Source organism: Epinephelus lanceolatus, chromosome 18 (assembly GCF_041903045.1).
Source record: "Epinephelus lanceolatus isolate andai-2023 chromosome 18, ASM4190304v1, whole genome shotgun sequence".
Taxonomy (NCBI): Eukaryota; Metazoa; Chordata; class Actinopteri; order Perciformes; family Serranidae; genus Epinephelus; species Epinephelus lanceolatus.
The window spans coordinates 33,740,962-33,758,236 of NC_135751.1; the positions used below are offsets into that span (position 1 = coordinate 33,740,962).

Below are 17,275 nucleotides of genomic sequence, written 5' to 3' on the forward strand. Positions count from 1 at the left end.
CTGTGTATGACTGGATGCTGGTGTAAACTTTTACACCAGCTCATACAGGTATAAAAGTGAAGACATGGCAGCATCGAGTTTAGAAGGACAAATGGTTTTGTATTGGAGCAAAACTTCTTTTCCAGTAGATAGGAGCTCTCAGTTTCTTCCCAAGACATGTAACCTGGAGGCTCTCACGCTTCATCATTCATCCGTAAAACTGATTATGTGTTTATTCTAACAGATGGACGACCAGCACTCTTCCGGTGCCTTACCTTTTATCTCCAAGGTATACCCTGTCTTTTCTATTTTGTTTTCATACATATTTATGCTGAATCATGTGTCAGTTGCAATTAAACACTGATCCTCTTGTTTGACCTGACATCACTGTGTCTGTTGCACACATACGTTCATGTGTGTACATGCAGATGGCTAACTTGGCTGAAGCAGATGTGTCAGAGGAGGATAAGCTCAGCGTTGTGATCAACCAGTCCAACTACGACTCCATGAAGTGAGTTATTGTAATGCAGTCAGAGCTCCTTCTTCATCCCCATGTCTGTCCCCTTAAAACTTCTATCCGTGTCTCTCCTTCTCTCGATTTCCATTAATTTACTCCATCTCTCCTTTCTTTTCCATCATTTTCTTTATTCATCTACCCCCGTCTTAATCTCTGTCTCTTTCTCTAGTTACAACAAAAAGTTTGGTACTCAACTTCCTTCAAGCTACACCTGTTATCGCTGTGGAAATATTGGACACCACATCAGGAACTGTCCCAACAGCGGGGTAAGAGCAGAGTATTTTGCAATCCAGCGTAAACCTCACTTATTTGAAGTGTGTGTCTTTACATTTCTGCTATCCTGTGTGAGTTTGTGTGTGTGTTGAATGCCAACATGACTGTAAGCCTATAGCATTAAATGCAGACGTGTGTGTGTGTTTGACAGCAGGATAAAAACAACGAGCCTCCTGTGAGAATAAAGAAAAGCACAGGCATCCCTCGTTCCTTCATGGTAGAGGTGGACGATCCCAACATGAAGGGAGCCATGCTGACCAACTGTGGACGTTACGCGATTCCTGCCATAGACGCGTGAGTTAAAACCGTCACTTTAATTTTAAAAGTCAATCAATCAATCAATCAATTTTATTTATAAAGCCTAATATCACAAATCACAATTTGCCTCACAGGGCTTTACAGCATACGACATCGCTGTGTCCTTATGACCCTCGCAGTGGATAAGGAAAAACTCCCCAAAAAAACCCCTTTAACGGGGAAAAAAAACGGTAGAAACCTCAGGAAGAGCAACTGAGGAGGGATCCCTCTTCCGGGACGGACAGACGTGCAATAGATGTCGTACAGAACAGATCAGCATAATAAATTAACAGTAATCCGTATGACACAATGAGACAGAGAGAGAGACAGAGAGAGAGATGCCGGTAATAACACTAGCTTACAACAACATTATTGAAAGTAATAATATTATAGTTATAGTTCTGGCTACTGTGGTACAATATGTTGAAAGTATGTATTAATATCTGGCAGTATACATGTGTGACAATAATCATATGTGTATAATAACAGTAGAAGTATGACTAATGACTAATGATGGCAGCAGCAGCAGGAGGCATCTGGCAGGACCACGGCAGCAGCACAACCACACATGTCACGCTGTCCAGGCACCGCTGCGATATGAGTTAATCTGAGAGACAGTGGAGCACAAAGGCTCCGGAGAAGAAGCCGAGTTAGTGACATCCAGAATGGCCGAGTTAGCAAGATGCAGTAATAGAATACGAGAGAGAGAGAGAGAGAAGGAGAGAAGGTGCCCGGTGTATTATAGGGGGGTCCTCCGGCAGACTAGGCCTAAGTCAGCCTAACTGGGGGCTGGTACAGGGCAAGCCTGAGCCAGCCCTAACTATAAGCTTTATCAAAGAGGAAAGTCTTAAGTCTAGTCTTAAATGTGGAGACGGTGTCTGCCTCCCGGACCGTAACAGGAAGATGATTCCACAGGAGAGGAGCCTGATAGCTGAAGGCTCTAGCTCCTGATCTACTTTTGGAGACTTTAGGGACCACGAGTAACCCTGCGTTCTCAGAGCGCAGTGTTCTGGTGGGATAATATGGCACTATGAGCTCACTAAGATATGACGGAGCTTGACCATTTAGAGCTTTATAAGTTAACAGTAGGATTTTAAATTCAATTCTGGATTTTACAGGGAGCCAGTGCAGAGAAGCTAAAACAGGAGAAATATGATCGCGTTTCTTAGTTCCTGTTAGTACACGTGCTGCTGCATTCTGAATTAGCTGGAGAGTTTTTAAGGACTTACTAGAGCTACCTGATAATAGAGAGTTACAGTAATCCAGCCTAGAGGTAACAAAAGCGTGGACCAATTTTTCTGCATCTTTTCGGGTCAGGATAGGCCTAATTTTCACAATATTACGCAGATGAAAAAATGCAGTCCGTGAGGTTTGTTTTAAATGAGAATTAAAAGACAAATCTTGATCAAATATTACTCCGAGGTTTCTTACGGTAGTGCTAGAGGCCAGAGCAATGCCATCTAGAGAAACTATGTCATCAGATAAAGAGTCTCTGAGTTGTTTGGGGCCAAGAACAATAACTTCAGTTTTGTCTGAATTTAACATCAGGAAATTGGTGCTCATCCAAGTTTTTATGTCTTTAAGGCAGTTATGGAGTTTAGTTAATTGATTACTTTCTTCTGGCTTCATTGATAAATAAAACTGTGTATCATCCGCATAACAATGGAAATTTATAGAGTGATTTCTAATGATGTTACCTAAAGGAAGCACATATAGAGTAAATAGGATTGGTCCGAGCACAGAACCTTGCGGAACTCCAAAACAAACTTTGGTACGTAAGGATGATTCATTATGAACGTCAACAAACTGAAAACGATCAGATAAATAAGATTTAAACCAGCTTAGTGCAGAACCTTTTAGGCCAATTAAGTGATCCAGTCTCTGCAGTAGAATTTGATGGTCAATTGTGTCAAACGCTGCACTAAGATCTAATAAAACAAGTACAGAGACAAGTCCTTTGTCTGAAGCAATCAGAAGGTCATTTGTAATTTTAACTAGAGCTGTCTCAGTGCTATGATGCACTCTAAATCCTGACTGAAATTCCTCAAATAAATTATTATCATGGAGAAAATCACACAGCTGGTCTGCGATTACTTTCTCAAGGATCTTTGACATAAAGGGAAGATTAGATATTGGTCTATAGTTGGCTAACACCTCTGGACCCAGGGTGGGCTTTTTTAGTAGAGGTTTAATTACAGCTACCTTAAAAGACTGTGGTACATAGCCTGTTAATAAGGATATATTGATCATATCTAATATATGAGTGTTAACTAAAGGAAAGACCTCCTTAAGTAGCCTAGTTGGGATGGGGTCTAAGAGACACGTTGATGATTTAGATGAAGAAACCACTGCTGTCATTTCTTGAAGAGAAAGTCCAGTGTGTAGGATTCCGTGGCATCTAGCGGTGAGGTTGCAACTGGAACTTCTCCCATGTGCCAAACATGTAGAAGAACTTGCCAATGCAATCCACAAATGGCCCTACCAATAGTTAGTGTTTGATTTGTCCATTTTAGGCTACTGTAGAAACATGGTGGACTCCTTGGGAGAGGGCCCGCTCTGTATGTAGATAAAAACAGCTAATTCTAAGGCAGCAAAAACAAAATGATTCTTAGTTTCAGGTGATTATAAACTAATGAAAACACAGTTATGAAAATTATATATTATTCCTGCTAATAGCTGCCCCTAAATTCTACACGCTGGATCTTTAAATGGTTTATTTACACTTTATTACATCAGAAGTGATTAGCATGTCAAGTCAAAGGCAATTGAATTTAGTTTGTACATTCTTGGAGATGTCACCTGAGCACATCAAACACGGGAATGTGACCGGTACTCCCCACCTTTCAGGAGAAATGCCTCTTGAATAATGGTGTAGATCCTTGTAGATATCTTGTGACCTGGATAATAGTGACATCATGGCCACAATTAGTGAGACTGTTGTTCATATGAAATGTCACAGGATCAGTGAAAACAGTCAGTTTATGCTCATCAGCTGACACAAACATATACTTTTAAAGCCACTTTGGTTTAACGCATTGTCCAAACACATGAAAGCAAATGTGAATGTGCAGTGTGTGTATTTTTGTCTGTCCGTAGTGAGGCGTACGCCATCGGCAAGAAGGAGAGGCCTCCGTTCGTTCCACAGGAGCAGCCCAAGTCAGAAGAGGAGGAGGATCCTTTACCCGAGGAACTCCTGTGTCTGATCTGTCATGACCTGCTGAATGATGCTGTGCTCATACCCTGCTGTGGAAACAGCTACTGTGATGACTGTGAGTGTCTCTCTCTCTCACACACACACACACACACACACACACACAGATAAACTTATGTACACTTGCTGTACTTTAAAAGTCATTCTGGTCCTGATATACTGTGTCCATCACAACATAATTAAAGTTGCTGTTGTCTCCATATTTACATTTCACCCGTCTTTATCTCACGCTCAGGTATTCGCACCACTTTACTGGATTCAGAGGAACACGTCTGCCCCACTTGCAGCCAATCAGAAGTCTCACCTGACAGCCTGATAGCCAATAAATTTCTCCGACAGGTGAATTGACAGATGGATGGAAAATATGTGTTGATGTTGTAGTTTTGAGGGAATGGAGAGAATTACATAAATATTTTTTGTACCAGTAGTATTGAAACATTCTGACATGATTCAGCTTCCTGTCGGTCTGTTTCTCCAAACACAGGCTGTGGACAACTTTAAGAAAGAGCGAGGCTACACTAAAACCCGGAAAAGAGGGTGTGGGACCTCCCAGTCCCAAAATCCAACCCTGACACTGAGCCCTGCCCCCACCCCACCCCCTCTCGCTGTGCAGAGCCAACCTCAGAAGCCTCACCTGCCAACCAGCAGCCAGCAGGTGAACCTCATAATGATGTGTTGCATCCGTGTGACTCAGGAGCAGAATAATTATTGTTTCCTTTTTACAATCAGATGTTTGCCAGGTCTCAGAGTGACGGTCCTCCTCCTCTAAAAAACATTGAAACAAATGTTTAAACTAACAAGAAATGTATGTTTTAATGTGTAGCTCTTCTTTGTAGTTGTTCTTCACTATACTGTTCTGTACTATATTTTGATCTCTGCTATATTCTCTTGTGCTCCTCCTTTAGGACCCTCTCATGCCCCGCTCACAGGCTGCAGACTCACCACCATTGTCTCAAGTGTGTGTGGCTCCGCCCACAGCAACAGACCCTGCCTCTGCCCCTAATACGCCGAGCACTTCCCTCCAGCCTACGCAAAGCCACCTGGAGATACCTGACAGGTAACTACACACATAAACAACTCAAACATTAGTAGAAAGACTCGCTCTGCTGCTGCCTCACCTGAGATTTGTCATGAGATTTATTGCAGTGGTACCCTAAAGATTTTAAAGTTGTAATCCCCTTCAGTTTGATTTATGAGGAAGCAGATGCTCAAGGAGAGTTTGCTGTAGTGTTAAACCACACTGTCTGTTACCATGGTAACCAGGGGTGATTCAGAATCACCCAGTACTGACATCTTAAGGATTACAGTTTCAAGGCAGTTGCATATTACAAATACAGCATGTGACCGTATTTAACCCATAATTTTACCATCTATGGCGCTGAGTGAAAAACGATCCATCTCAGATGCTTTGGTGATCGATCATTCAACACAGTTTGCTAGTACACCAAAGAATAGTTTGCTGGACCATAATGACCAAAAGCACCATGAGCTGATTGAGTTGATTTTAGGTGTGTACTCTGTGAGCATATCAGCAACATAGGAAGGAACTAAATCATTTAACAACATTTGAAACAATAAGAAGTATTTTAAAATCAATTCTTTGTTTTATTGGGAGCCAGCGAAAAGAAGAAGATATTGCTGCTGCATCCTGAAGAAGCTGGAGTTTCTTTAATATCTGCTTTGTCAGTCCAGCAAAAAGTGCATTACAGTAATGCAGCCTACTGGAAATGCGTGAGCCAGCTTTTCAGGTGGCCCTTGTGTTTATAGACTGCCATTGTTACATTTCAATTATCACAGATGGAATGTGAATTTTTTCACACTTAATAATCTGTACTGAGAACAGAAAATGAACCCTGATTTGAATACGTCCATTTGTAAACCCATCTTTCTTTCTCTGTTCAGACCAAAAATAGAGCTTTGCTTGCCCCAAAATGGTCTCCAGAGTGTGTAAATCTTTAAACTTCAGCCTGGCGTTTCAGTGCTTTAAAGGGAACCAGACAATTTGGAAAATGATGACAGAACCCCGCCGACTCATGTCAGGAGCGCTGTAGCAGTAAAGTCAAGAAAAACTTTTGTTGCTTCTAACTTACTTTGTGATCATTCATCTTAAATATCTACACAATACAATACAATACATAGCAGAGCCGACGTCATTAACTTGAATTATTTGTTGTTTTTGTTAGACATTAAATTTTTACCACTGCAGCGACTACTGGTTAACGTCATGTTTGACTAAATCACTATTTCATACTTGATCTGTTGGGTGACGACAGAAACCGAAAAATATGTAAATAAAAGCAAATATATCGTTAAGTTTGCCATGTTAAAACACAGTATAGATGACCACAGAGAGCAGGAGGAGAATGAGCAGAGACGTAACAGGACAGGAGGATGTGTCTGAAGCTGCCCAGCGAGCAGTGGCAGCAAAGTTAACAAACCAACTTTGTGTTGTCTCTAACTTTCTCTATGAAAGCTTTTAGATGTTGATATAGCTGATGATAAAACACAGCTGCTGTATCTATGATGATTTTGTCAGTTGACTTTGTCGGCCATTTTGTTTTTCACATTCCAAAACAGATGTTGGCTCTGATGCACAGTTTTGTTGTTTGCAGTTTGTCAACTGTAAAGACGTTTTTATGTTGTTCAGTTGTTTTAGTGTGGACAGAAATCTCTATGGAACCCTGTTTTTTTGATAATCAGATGGCATTATATAGGTGACATATTGGTTTCTTTTGACAGTTTAAGTTGGAGCGAGTTGAAGGTCTGAATGTGTTAAAGGGTTCCTCACAGGAGTGACATTAAGAAAGAATATGGAAATAATTGTGTTATGTCATTCTAATGATTTTTAGCCTAAAGTAAATGCAGCATCAGTCTGAAAACATTTAGAACAGCCTCCTGTACACGAAGAGGAACATTTGGTGCAATCAAAATATGGCACTTTGGATTTGAGGCTGAAGAACTGGTAAACAGCTGATGTTGAGTTCATGCGGCACTCTGATGTATCTGCTGTTTATTCAGAGAGGCTGAAGAAAAGACACACGATGACTCAGCGGCTTCTGCTGCCCCTTCTGGACCGGTTTCACCCAAAGACCCCACTGATGCTCCATCACAGCTGATACCACTGGTGAGGACACACAGATACAACCACACACACTTTTCAGCAAAGTTTCTCTGTATGAAATCTATGATTGTGTCTGTTCAGGTGAACCTTACTACAGAGGCAGAGCAGCCGCAGACAGACAGCGTTAATCTACAGCAGCCCTCCTCAGGTGAGTGTTGAAGGCTATGTTCACATTACAAACAAATAAAGCCCAAATCCAAATAATTTTTTTTTATTTCCCAGGATATAGCCCAAGAAGCAGTGTTTCTTTCTGTTTATTCCTTATACTGTCAGTATTAATCATTATGTGTTTGTCACCTTATTATTCGAGTAAACAAATTACTGATGTATTATGTTGAAAACTGCAGTAACATCTCTAACACAAATAAAACCACTGACTCTACAGGTCCAGCCCTGAAACCCTCTGTGCCACCAACGACCTGGGAGAGGTCAGTGAAGCTTCTTTATTTAAGACTGTATTTGACTCCACCTTCTGTTTCAAGTCTGACTTCATTTCCTCTTCCTTCTTCTCTTCCCCACAGCTCCTCTTCCTCCTCTCGCCCCGCTGAAAGCTGGAATGAAACAAACACTCAGCAGCAGCAGCAGCAGCAGCGTCCTCCCCCCTCCATTTCATATCCCACAGCTCCTCCACCTCTCTTTCCCTCCCCTCATTTTCACACATTCCTCACAGCTCAGCAACCTCTCAGTAGTTACCCACCTGGATACCCACCTACCACGCCCGTGTGGACTCTCCCAAACCTCCAGGGTGCCCCCATCCCTTCCCTGTGCCCCTCTACCTCTATCCCTGCCCTCATCCCCAAGGAGTGGTACAGGCATCAGAGAAAGAAGAAGGAAAGGTAAGAGTGCATAGTAACTGAAAGCATCTTGATATTAAATGACTTACCTTGTTTAATTTCAGTGAGAATGAATTTACCAGTTTTTTTAATTCCAGGCAACAAAGGAGACTTTACAGTGGCCTTACAGCTGCAGAGATATTGTAGTATGGAGACAATATACTGATAGTAGTATGAAGTTTCCACCTCCTCTTCCTTTATCTTTGTCACTCAGGTCACCTCACAGAGGATCTTCGCACAAAAGCTCCTCCTCTCGCAGTGATTCAAAGTCCTGTAAGTCCAAGTCATCTCGCTCCTACTCTCGCTCCTCAAGCAGATCCAGATCACGCTCCAGGTCCAAAGGCAGATCCAGGTATTTTGTGCCTTTTTTTTTTTTTTTTTTTTAGTTTTTTGTGTGTGTTTATTCCACTTTATGCCTCTGTTGTGTAGTTGTGTAATTTCTTCAAATTTGACTCAAATGTCCACTTTGATTTAAAAATGAACTGATTAGATTTGTGTGGTCAAAGGTCACTGAGACCTCACAAATAGGGCTGCATTTTTATTGTCTGCCAATTATTCCATTTATTAATGGATTAGTTATTTGGTCTATATCATGTCAGAAATTTGTGATAAATGTCAGTCAGTGTTTCCTAAATCCCAAGATGACGTCCTCAAATGTCTTGTTTTGTCCACAACCCAAAGATATTCAGTGTACTGTCACAGACGAGTAAAGAAACCAGAAAATATTGTCCTTTTAAGAGTCTGGACTCAGAGGTTGTTTTTTTTTTTACTTTTTTCTTAAAAAAAAATTTACTCAATGCAATTAATCGATTATCAAATTAGTTGGCAGTTAATTTAATAGTTGATGACTTGCAGCTCTACTCACAAAATATGTTTTTGGCCATAAGTCAAGGATTCATATGCTAATAATGACAAAATTTCACACAAATGTATATAATAGGATAACATCCTATATCCAAAAGGTCAAAGGTCAACTTCACTGTGACATCATAGTGTATTTTAAAAATGCTTCTCTGGCTGTTACTGAAGGGGAGATATTTGGTCAGATACTGAAATGGTGACACTAATCTTGGGTGTCCACCTAGAAACTGCTACACAGATTGTGTAGATCATAGAAACTGTGTGTGTTTCGCCAATAAATAGACTTAGTTTTTTTTTTGTTACATTCCTTAAGAGTCTTCACTACATACAGTAAGTAAGTCTGGATCAGCATGGATGTAAACTGCAGCTTGACTGGTTAGCAGAGTCATACAATCATGAGGCACTAATTGTAATTTGCCATAAAATTATACTAAGAAATTGTTGTGAACAACATCAGCAACCATCATTACAGGTTTCCCTGATGTTAGCATGTAGCTACATGTAGCAGTGTAGGCTGCGTAATACAGTAGCATACCTGGAGCAGATGATCATATAAAGATATTCGGCACATTATGGAGGACACATTAAAGTAATAACGGAAAAAGGTGAAATGGGAATTGATGTAGAGATGTGTGACATATGACACGACTGAATGTTTTTTTGTTCCAGGCCCCACTCAACTTACTCCCGCCACAGACACCTCCACACCCGCTCTCATTCCTCCCGCTCCTATACCTATGGTTACAAACGCTCCCCCACACCGTCCTCGTCATCATCATCTAGAGCGGGTTACCATTCCAGATCCAAGTCACCATCAGATGACCACAAGAACAGCCATCAAAGTCGGCACCACAGTAAGAAATCAGCTTCGAGCAGCTACAGGAAGCGAGGAGAACACTCCCATAGGGAAGCAGGAGGTTCAGGAGGAAGTGCAGCTACTTACCCGTACTCTCAGCACGCGAATCAAGCTAGCAGCCTGGAGCTGGACAGAGAGCGATACCTGCAGTGGAAACGGGAGTACAAAGAGTGGTGCGATAAATATTTCAGCAGCTATGTCGGCCACTTCCACCAGCTGCCACTTCCCCTTCTAAGTCTTCCTCCTCCTCCTCAGTGGGGGGAGAGAGATGAAGGCAGAAATCACTCCCATTCTAACTCGGACTCTCACAACCGACTCCAAGGTAGACGCGCCGCCCGGAATGGCCGCTCCCCTCCATCGCAGTCATCCAGTGACAGCCGCTCCCCTCCATCTCAGTCTTCACGTGACCACCACTCCACGCCATCTCAGTCATCCAGCGACAGTCGCTCATCTCCATCTCATTCGTCCAATGACAGCCGGTCCCCTCCCTCTCAGTCGTCCAGTGATGGACGTTCCACACCATGTGAAGACAGAGCTCAGTCAAGGGCACTTCAGCAGAGGTGCACTGAAAAGTACAGCTGCCTGCCAGCAACACTTACAAAGGGCAGCAAGGAGGTGCAACAGCAAGAAGGAAGTAAAGACGGCCAGCAGCTAGTTGCTAAGAATTTGGAGAATCTCAGCACTTTAAAAAATGAGCAGACCAGCATAAAGAAGCATGAGGAGCATAGAAGAGAGAAGTCATCATCCCCTGACTCAACAGATGACTGCAGAAAGAACAAGAGGAAGCTCAACACTGAACCAGATGCCTGCAAAGATGGCAGCCCAGCACCGGATGAATCCACTGCCAGCAATGCCTTAAAATCAGCCCAAGCACTTGTGAAACCACGTAAACATTTGGATAAAGACTGTGAAAGAAAAAGCAGAGAACAAAGGAATTTGGAATCAGAGAAAGGACGGCCAAGAGGCAAACATTCAGACTTCAGGCATGATGTGGAGAGACAGCACAGAGAGAAGCCCAGGGAAGAGGCAGGCAGGGACCGACACCCTGGAGGCAGGAGAGCTTCTGACTCAGGATCAGAGAAGAAAAGAAAAAGAAAAGGAGAGGACATGGAGAGGAGTTCTGATAAGGCTCAAAGCAGCAAATGCCTGAAAACTGAAATTGCAGAGGACCCTGAAACCAGCAAGAGTGAATCCCCGAATCCATTTGAGAAAAGCAGGCCAAAACCAGAGAAGAAAAAGGAGAGGAAAACATTGCCTTTGACAGAGACAGACATCTGGGAGGGAGGGATAAAGGTGAAACCACAGAAGAAGATAAGCATCAATATAAACTTGGATGGAAAAAAGAAGGAAGAGAAAAATGAAAAACGGGACTTGTCTTATTTAGAGGGCCTCATGGGAAAAACAAAAGAAGAAAGTGAGACTGCTGATAAAGAAGATGATGAGAAATTAAACAGAGGAGAGACGAACATCGAAGGAAATGAAAAGAAGGAATCCAGCAGAGACATTGAAGGTGCGTCTGAAGAAAAAACAAAACCAGACGAAAGAGAGGCACAGCAGAAATGGGCGAAAGCTACCTTCAGAGATGATATGCAAGAGATGTTGGAGAAAATTGCAGGAGAGAAAGAAGACACTGAAGAGAAGAAAGAGGACTTCGACTTATGGCACAGTATCCTCAGGGAAGTGGAGGAGAAGAAGGAGAGTATAAACCAGTGGGAGGAAGGAGAGCTGGTGGAGGCCAGCAAAGGAGAAGAGGTGGCAAAGGACGAGAGAAGGAGCATGTGGGGAGGAAAGGAAGGACAAGAGATGGCAGAGTTAGTGGCAGGTACCTGGAAGGAGAGGGCAGAGGGGGAAATCACATGCGAGGAAAATAGAGGAAACTTGTTTGGTGAGTCAAAGCCAAAGGAGGAGCTGATGGAGAGACTGAGGTGGAGGATGAGGAAAGAAGAAGAAGATGACGCAATGAGGTCCAAGTCACAGTGGAGCAAAAATGAGAGCCACGATGACAGACCAGACACCACGGTGGACGATGGCAGGTCAGAATATTCAGAATGGAATAGAAATACTTTGTCTACTTTGGTTGGCATGTGCAAAATCTGCTATGAAAAAGGAAAAAGGAACATTAAAACACATCATATCACATCCAGACAGCTCAAATTAAAACACATTTACATAAAAGTGAAATACACAATAGACGCTACATCGAAAGGAGCAGCAGATACTTGATGGCGAGGACTGAATCAAGGTTGATTAAATATATAGTGCTGTGTAGCAAACTGGCAAACTTTAGTCAATAGTTAGGGAATAATTTCTTGTCAAAATAGCACCTTATCAGATATTCTAAGATAGGTTACACACGTAAAAACCTTTCCATTAACATACTTGTCTAAGAAATGTGTTTCATGAAAGCCTAGAAGCCCTTTTCTATTGTAAAGATGAGTACTAAGATGCATTTTGTGTGTGTTATTTACAGCAGCTACGAGGACCATCAGGAGAGGAAGACAGTGGTGAAAACCCTGGAGGAATACACCCAGGACAGCACTGCAGACGGACAGGACGAACTTGTGCTCATACAGGTGTGTCTGTGAGCACGGCCTGTGGAAATATAACATTTGTAGAATCATTTGTGTTTCATACAGTTTCTCTGAAGTCACTCACACATACATACATGCATGCAGAAGCTAAAAATTACATGTCTAATTCTCGCCCTCATGCTCTGTCTCAGGTCCCTCGCTCCAAATGGGAGAAGGAAGAGTCTGAGGAAGAAGAGCGGGATGAAGGAGAGATCAAAGATCAAATAGATGCACTTGCAATGTTTCTGCCTCCGCCATCCGTGTCTGTGACAGCAGAGGTGCCAACCAACAGGGAGACAGAGAGTGAAGAAAAGACAGAGAGGTCAGTGGAAATGCAGAGAGGAAGGGACAGGGAGAAAGAGAAAAACCCCAGTTTGACCAGTTCACACAGAAGTTTGGCTCCCTCTAGTGGCAGAGACCAAACTGACCTGTCTACAGACAGAGACAGGGAGAAAAGGGTGGGGGTGGAGAGACGGAGGGATAGAGACAGAGGGAGGGAGAGTGAGAGATCACGGGATAGGCAGAAAGAAAGCAAAAGATCAAAAGAGAGAACAAGGGAGGAGGAGAGAAGGAGAGACAGGAGGAAAGAGAGGGATTCCCCAAAGAGGAATCACCCTTCCTCCTCTCACTCCTACTCTTATTCGACGTCACATGACTCAGAGAGGAGAGACAGGCAGCGAGGGGGCGATCTGGGTGGCTGTCCTGGCGTGAAATCCTCAAGCAGCAGAGCTAATGAACTGCCTGATCATGATACCAACAAATCACATAGAGACACGTTAATGGACTCCAAATTTAAAGACAAAGATCAGCCCTACTACTATCACATTCACCAAGATCTATCAGGAAACAGACCTGCAGGGACCCACCACTACCCACCTTCCCTCTCCCATAGCCGGGGTAAGGAGAGAGACCTGCTCCCCTCCGGGTCAGAGCTCAGTAAGCCCAGAATGAGCAGCCCTGAGTGGGAAACAGTGCAGAATAGATTTAGAGATGACAGCAAGGTTGAAAAGGCAGAGTGGAAGCTGCAGCAGGTGATAAAAGAAGTCAAAAGGGAGAGAGAAAGAGGTAGTCGACGAGAGGATGACACCGTTGAGTTGGACAGACAGACCAGGTGGGAAGGAGGGAGAGAGCTGGAGGAAGGGGAGAGGCCCAGCAGCCGCAGCAACAGCGTCAGCTCATCGGCAAGCCAGGAGAATGACAGGGACGACAGGGACGACAGGAGAAAAGAAAAGAAGACGATACAAAAGAAGCATAAAAAGGAGAAGAGACGAGCCTCCCCGGAGCTGCTGGAGGAAGGGGAGCTGAAGAAACACAAACACAAGAAGACGGTAAAGAAAAGCAGAGATGAAAGTGAAGAGGAGAGCAGTGGAAAGGCGGATGGCAGGTGGAGAGAGGAGGATGACCGCACTGAGCTCTGCTCAGTTACGTTATCTTGATTCTCAAAGAAAAAAATTTAATTTACTTGAATGATGTTTTTCCTTTCTGTGTCCAAAAAGTGCCTGATTTTATTTTTTAAACTTCATTTTATTTTCCTGGGATACTGTTTTGTATCACCTTAAGATGTCTCACATCAAATATGCATCATCCAAAATGAAAGTGAACAAATTGTGAAGGAAAAGCACTTTAAACTATATAAAAATGAATGTGAATGAAAGCAAATATTGAACCTTGGGCGTCTTGAATTATTTAAAGTTCAAGGAATTTGCACATGCTCTCAACTTGCTCAGGACTATCCGCCAACTATGGTTTATATACTGACGCTGCGATGTTACAGTGTGCGTGGAGGAAATGTTTGACGAAAGGTCAGTCAGAAATTTGATTTGCCTCAGACAGAAGCACAGGAGTGCACATACGAGGGTTATTGAGTTTGTGATTAATTTGAAACATACTGTGAATATTTATGATTTGAACCTCTGTGTTGTAATTTGTTTTTATTTTTAATTCTGTAAATGTTTAATTTAAAAACAGCTGCTGGATGGATAAGATAATTTACCAGAGGAAATTTTTGTTCTTCCTGTTTTGAAGGAAATAAAAAGAAACATCTGTAAAATGTTTTCTGTCATGCTTTCTGCTGCTGTTAGACATTAGCAAGTAGCCTAATGGAAGCATTAGGCTTTGAGTTATGTCTTCTCAAATTTGGTGGGTATGTCAGGGGTGTTACATAATCAGCAGTGATGTGAATATACACCAAATTCTGGTTGATCTATATCTATTGTATATACAGTTTTTCTGCCTTTCTATTGCCAATGTAAACATATATTTACCATACCAATACAGCCCCACTAAATTGAATTAAATGAAACCTCAACTTATTAAAAGGCAGTGTGCTTGCAGAGCCTGCTCAGTAGCCTACACACATGGCCTACGCCCTTGTGAGCACTTATACTTGTGTGGTGGTGTGTCTGTGTCACTCTGCAGTTACACCTCCAAAACACTAGTCGGCGGGGTTTCTGTGAAGTGCTGTAAAGTTTAGTTGATTAAAAACACACATTAAATATGGCTGAATAGCGATAGTTTCAAACACAAGTACACAAATCTGTTTCACTATAACTCGCAGCATTCTCAGACACAACAGGTTGGTCAACACATCATCCTTTCTCTTTACATAAATGTTTTGCAATGTTATGTTGGGGCTGAACTCAGCCCAGTTGTTAGCTCTTTTAAATTGGAGACTGCAAAGGAAATGCACAGGCTTAAAGGGAAAGCTCACCCCAAAATCGAAAATACATACCTGTAGTGTTATTTATCAGTCTAGTTTGTTTTGGTGTGAGTTGTCGAGTGTCGGAGATATTGGACGTAGAGATATCTGCCTTCTCTCCAATATAATGGAACTAAATGGCACTCAGCTTGTGGTGCTCAAAGTGCCAAACAATACATTTAAAAACCTCAACAGCAATGTCTCTTTACAGAAATCATGACCCGGTTACTCATGATAATCCACAGACCTTGTTGTGAGCAGATTCATGTAGGAACTATTTTCTTTCTACCAAACTACACCCGCAAACCATATCACTACGCAGAAGGAAGTGTGCATCTACTCATGGACAAGAGGCTTGAGCTCATGACAGTGCAAGATGTGAACATTAATGTCATCCTCCTTTGCTGAGCTGTAGCATTAGCTAGCTCTGTGGTGGTAGGTGAGCTAGCAGTAGATGCATGCTTCCTTCTGCGTGGTGATTTGGTTGGCAGGTGTAATTTGGCAGAAAGAAAATAGTTCCTACATGAAACTGCTCACAACAAGGTCTGTGGATTATACTGAGTAACTGAGTCATGATTTCTGGAAAGAGACATTGCTGTTGAGGTTTTTAAATGTATTGTTTGGCACTTTGAGCACCACAAGCTGAGTGCCATTTAGTTCCATTATATTGGAGAGAAGGCAGATATCTCTACGTCCGATATCTCCGACACTCGACAACTCACACCAAAACAATCTAGACTGATAAATAACACTACAGGTATGTATTTTCGATTTTGGGGTGAGCTTTCCCCTTAAGCCTGTGCATTTCCTTTGCAGTCTCCAATTTAAAAGAGGTACAGTGCTCATTTACACATGGATCACACAGCAGGGTTACTTCATCAGTTATTCAAATCCTCCTACACTCAACGGGAACTAACGGTCTTTTACCTTTGGTGCTTTTTTACCTGCCAGACTGGAAAGGTATTACACTCAGATTCTGAGTTGCTAAATAATTTTGTGTTCAGCAGTCCTGTTCTTTCAGCTCTCCCTTCACCTTGGCAGTTTCTGCCCGGAGGGACTGACTCACCTCTTTCTCAGCCTGGTGCTTGGTGGCAAACTCAGGGTTGGTTGAGGTCTGTTCTTTCAAGTCTCACCCTCAGGTCCTCTACCTGCTGCTCCGTGTCTGACAGAGGGTCTCCTGCTCGGCCCCTCGGGTTACTAATCAGCTCCTGGTCCTCACTCACCTTTTTAGTATGAGACTTCAGCTTTGTTTTCAGTTGTTGACGGTCGGCTGTCTCATCCTGAATCTTTTTGTTTCTGTATTCATCCTGGCGGAGAGGTCGATGTGCTGTTCTGCAGTTTGAGGTGAGCTTTCATTACTTTTACCTTTGTGTTTAAAGCTTTGTTTTCATTGTTCTGCTTTCTGGCCTGCTCGTCAGGGTCCAGGGCTGATGTTGTTTGATATTTCTTGAAGTTGCAGCCTGTCTCTGAGGGACAGATTGTCTTTGTGTTACCTGGTGAAAGGTCTGGACATAGTTTTTCTATCTCTACATCAGTTAAGTTGCCCTACACACCACTACAAAGAAAAATGAGAACAAAATTTTCTAAGATCTACGTGTATCTTGGAGTTACAAATATTACCTTTTCTTGATGTTTCATATTGGCAAAGTGTGTATTTGGCACGTCTTACTCTGAATAAACACTTTAATTCATAGTAATGATACATTTTTTGTTGCCTAGCAGTGCTTTAAATTTCCTAACACATTTTTACTTGTTTTCTGGTAAAAACAAAATTCCCGTAATGTGTGCCGACGTCTCAGGGCGCAGTGCCAACACAGCCTGATGAAGACCAAACTGTGTTATTACAGATAAATGTTTCCTTCACTAACATGCTCTTTACCGCCATTTATGTGCTCTTCTTTGTCTTCGTCCCTCTGCTTGTTGTCACCTCTCCAACCCGATCTCCTCTTCCTCCTCTTTGCCCACCTTTTATTTCAGACACCATGTTAGTTACTCATCCACCCAGACATCCCGAAATCCCAGACAGTCAGCCAGAGACTGAACACAACAACGCCTCCCT

At 42.5% G+C, this 17,275-nt stretch overlaps 1 protein-coding gene across 4 annotated transcripts in view; it reads left to right on the top strand.

The window, feature by feature from the left end:
* The window catches only part of LOC117268567 (uncharacterized), a 30,932-nt gene extending 16,364 nt beyond the window's left edge, over window positions 1–14,568 (top strand). For 2 of the 4 annotated variants that reach the window (XM_033645136.2, XM_033645132.2), the window contains 16 exons: window positions 224–268; window positions 408–490; window positions 666–762; window positions 921–1,063; window positions 4,163–4,335; window positions 4,513–4,616; window positions 4,762–4,932; window positions 5,183–5,334; window positions 7,296–7,401; window positions 7,480–7,546; window positions 7,784–7,826; window positions 7,920–8,234; window positions 8,446–8,583; window positions 9,762–11,981; window positions 12,419–12,521; window positions 12,671–14,568. In XM_033645136.2, the coding sequence (XP_033501027.2) occupies window positions 224–268; window positions 408–490; window positions 666–762; window positions 921–1,063; window positions 4,163–4,335; window positions 4,513–4,616; window positions 4,762–4,932; window positions 5,183–5,334; window positions 7,296–7,401; window positions 7,480–7,546; window positions 7,784–7,826; window positions 7,920–8,234; window positions 8,446–8,583; window positions 9,762–11,981; window positions 12,419–12,521; window positions 12,671–13,954 (5,244 nt within the window). In that variant the 3' untranslated portion in view covers window positions 13,955–14,568. The remainder of the gene's footprint in view (window positions 1–223; window positions 269–407; window positions 491–665; window positions 763–920; window positions 1,064–4,162; window positions 4,336–4,512; window positions 4,617–4,761; window positions 4,933–5,182; window positions 5,335–7,295; window positions 7,402–7,479; window positions 7,547–7,783; window positions 7,827–7,919; window positions 8,235–8,445; window positions 8,584–9,761; window positions 11,982–12,418; window positions 12,522–12,670) is intronic. The other 2 variants (XM_033645134.2, XM_033645133.2) reach the window with 2 other exon arrangements.
* The last annotated feature ends 2,707 nt before the right edge of the window (window positions 14,569–17,275 follow it).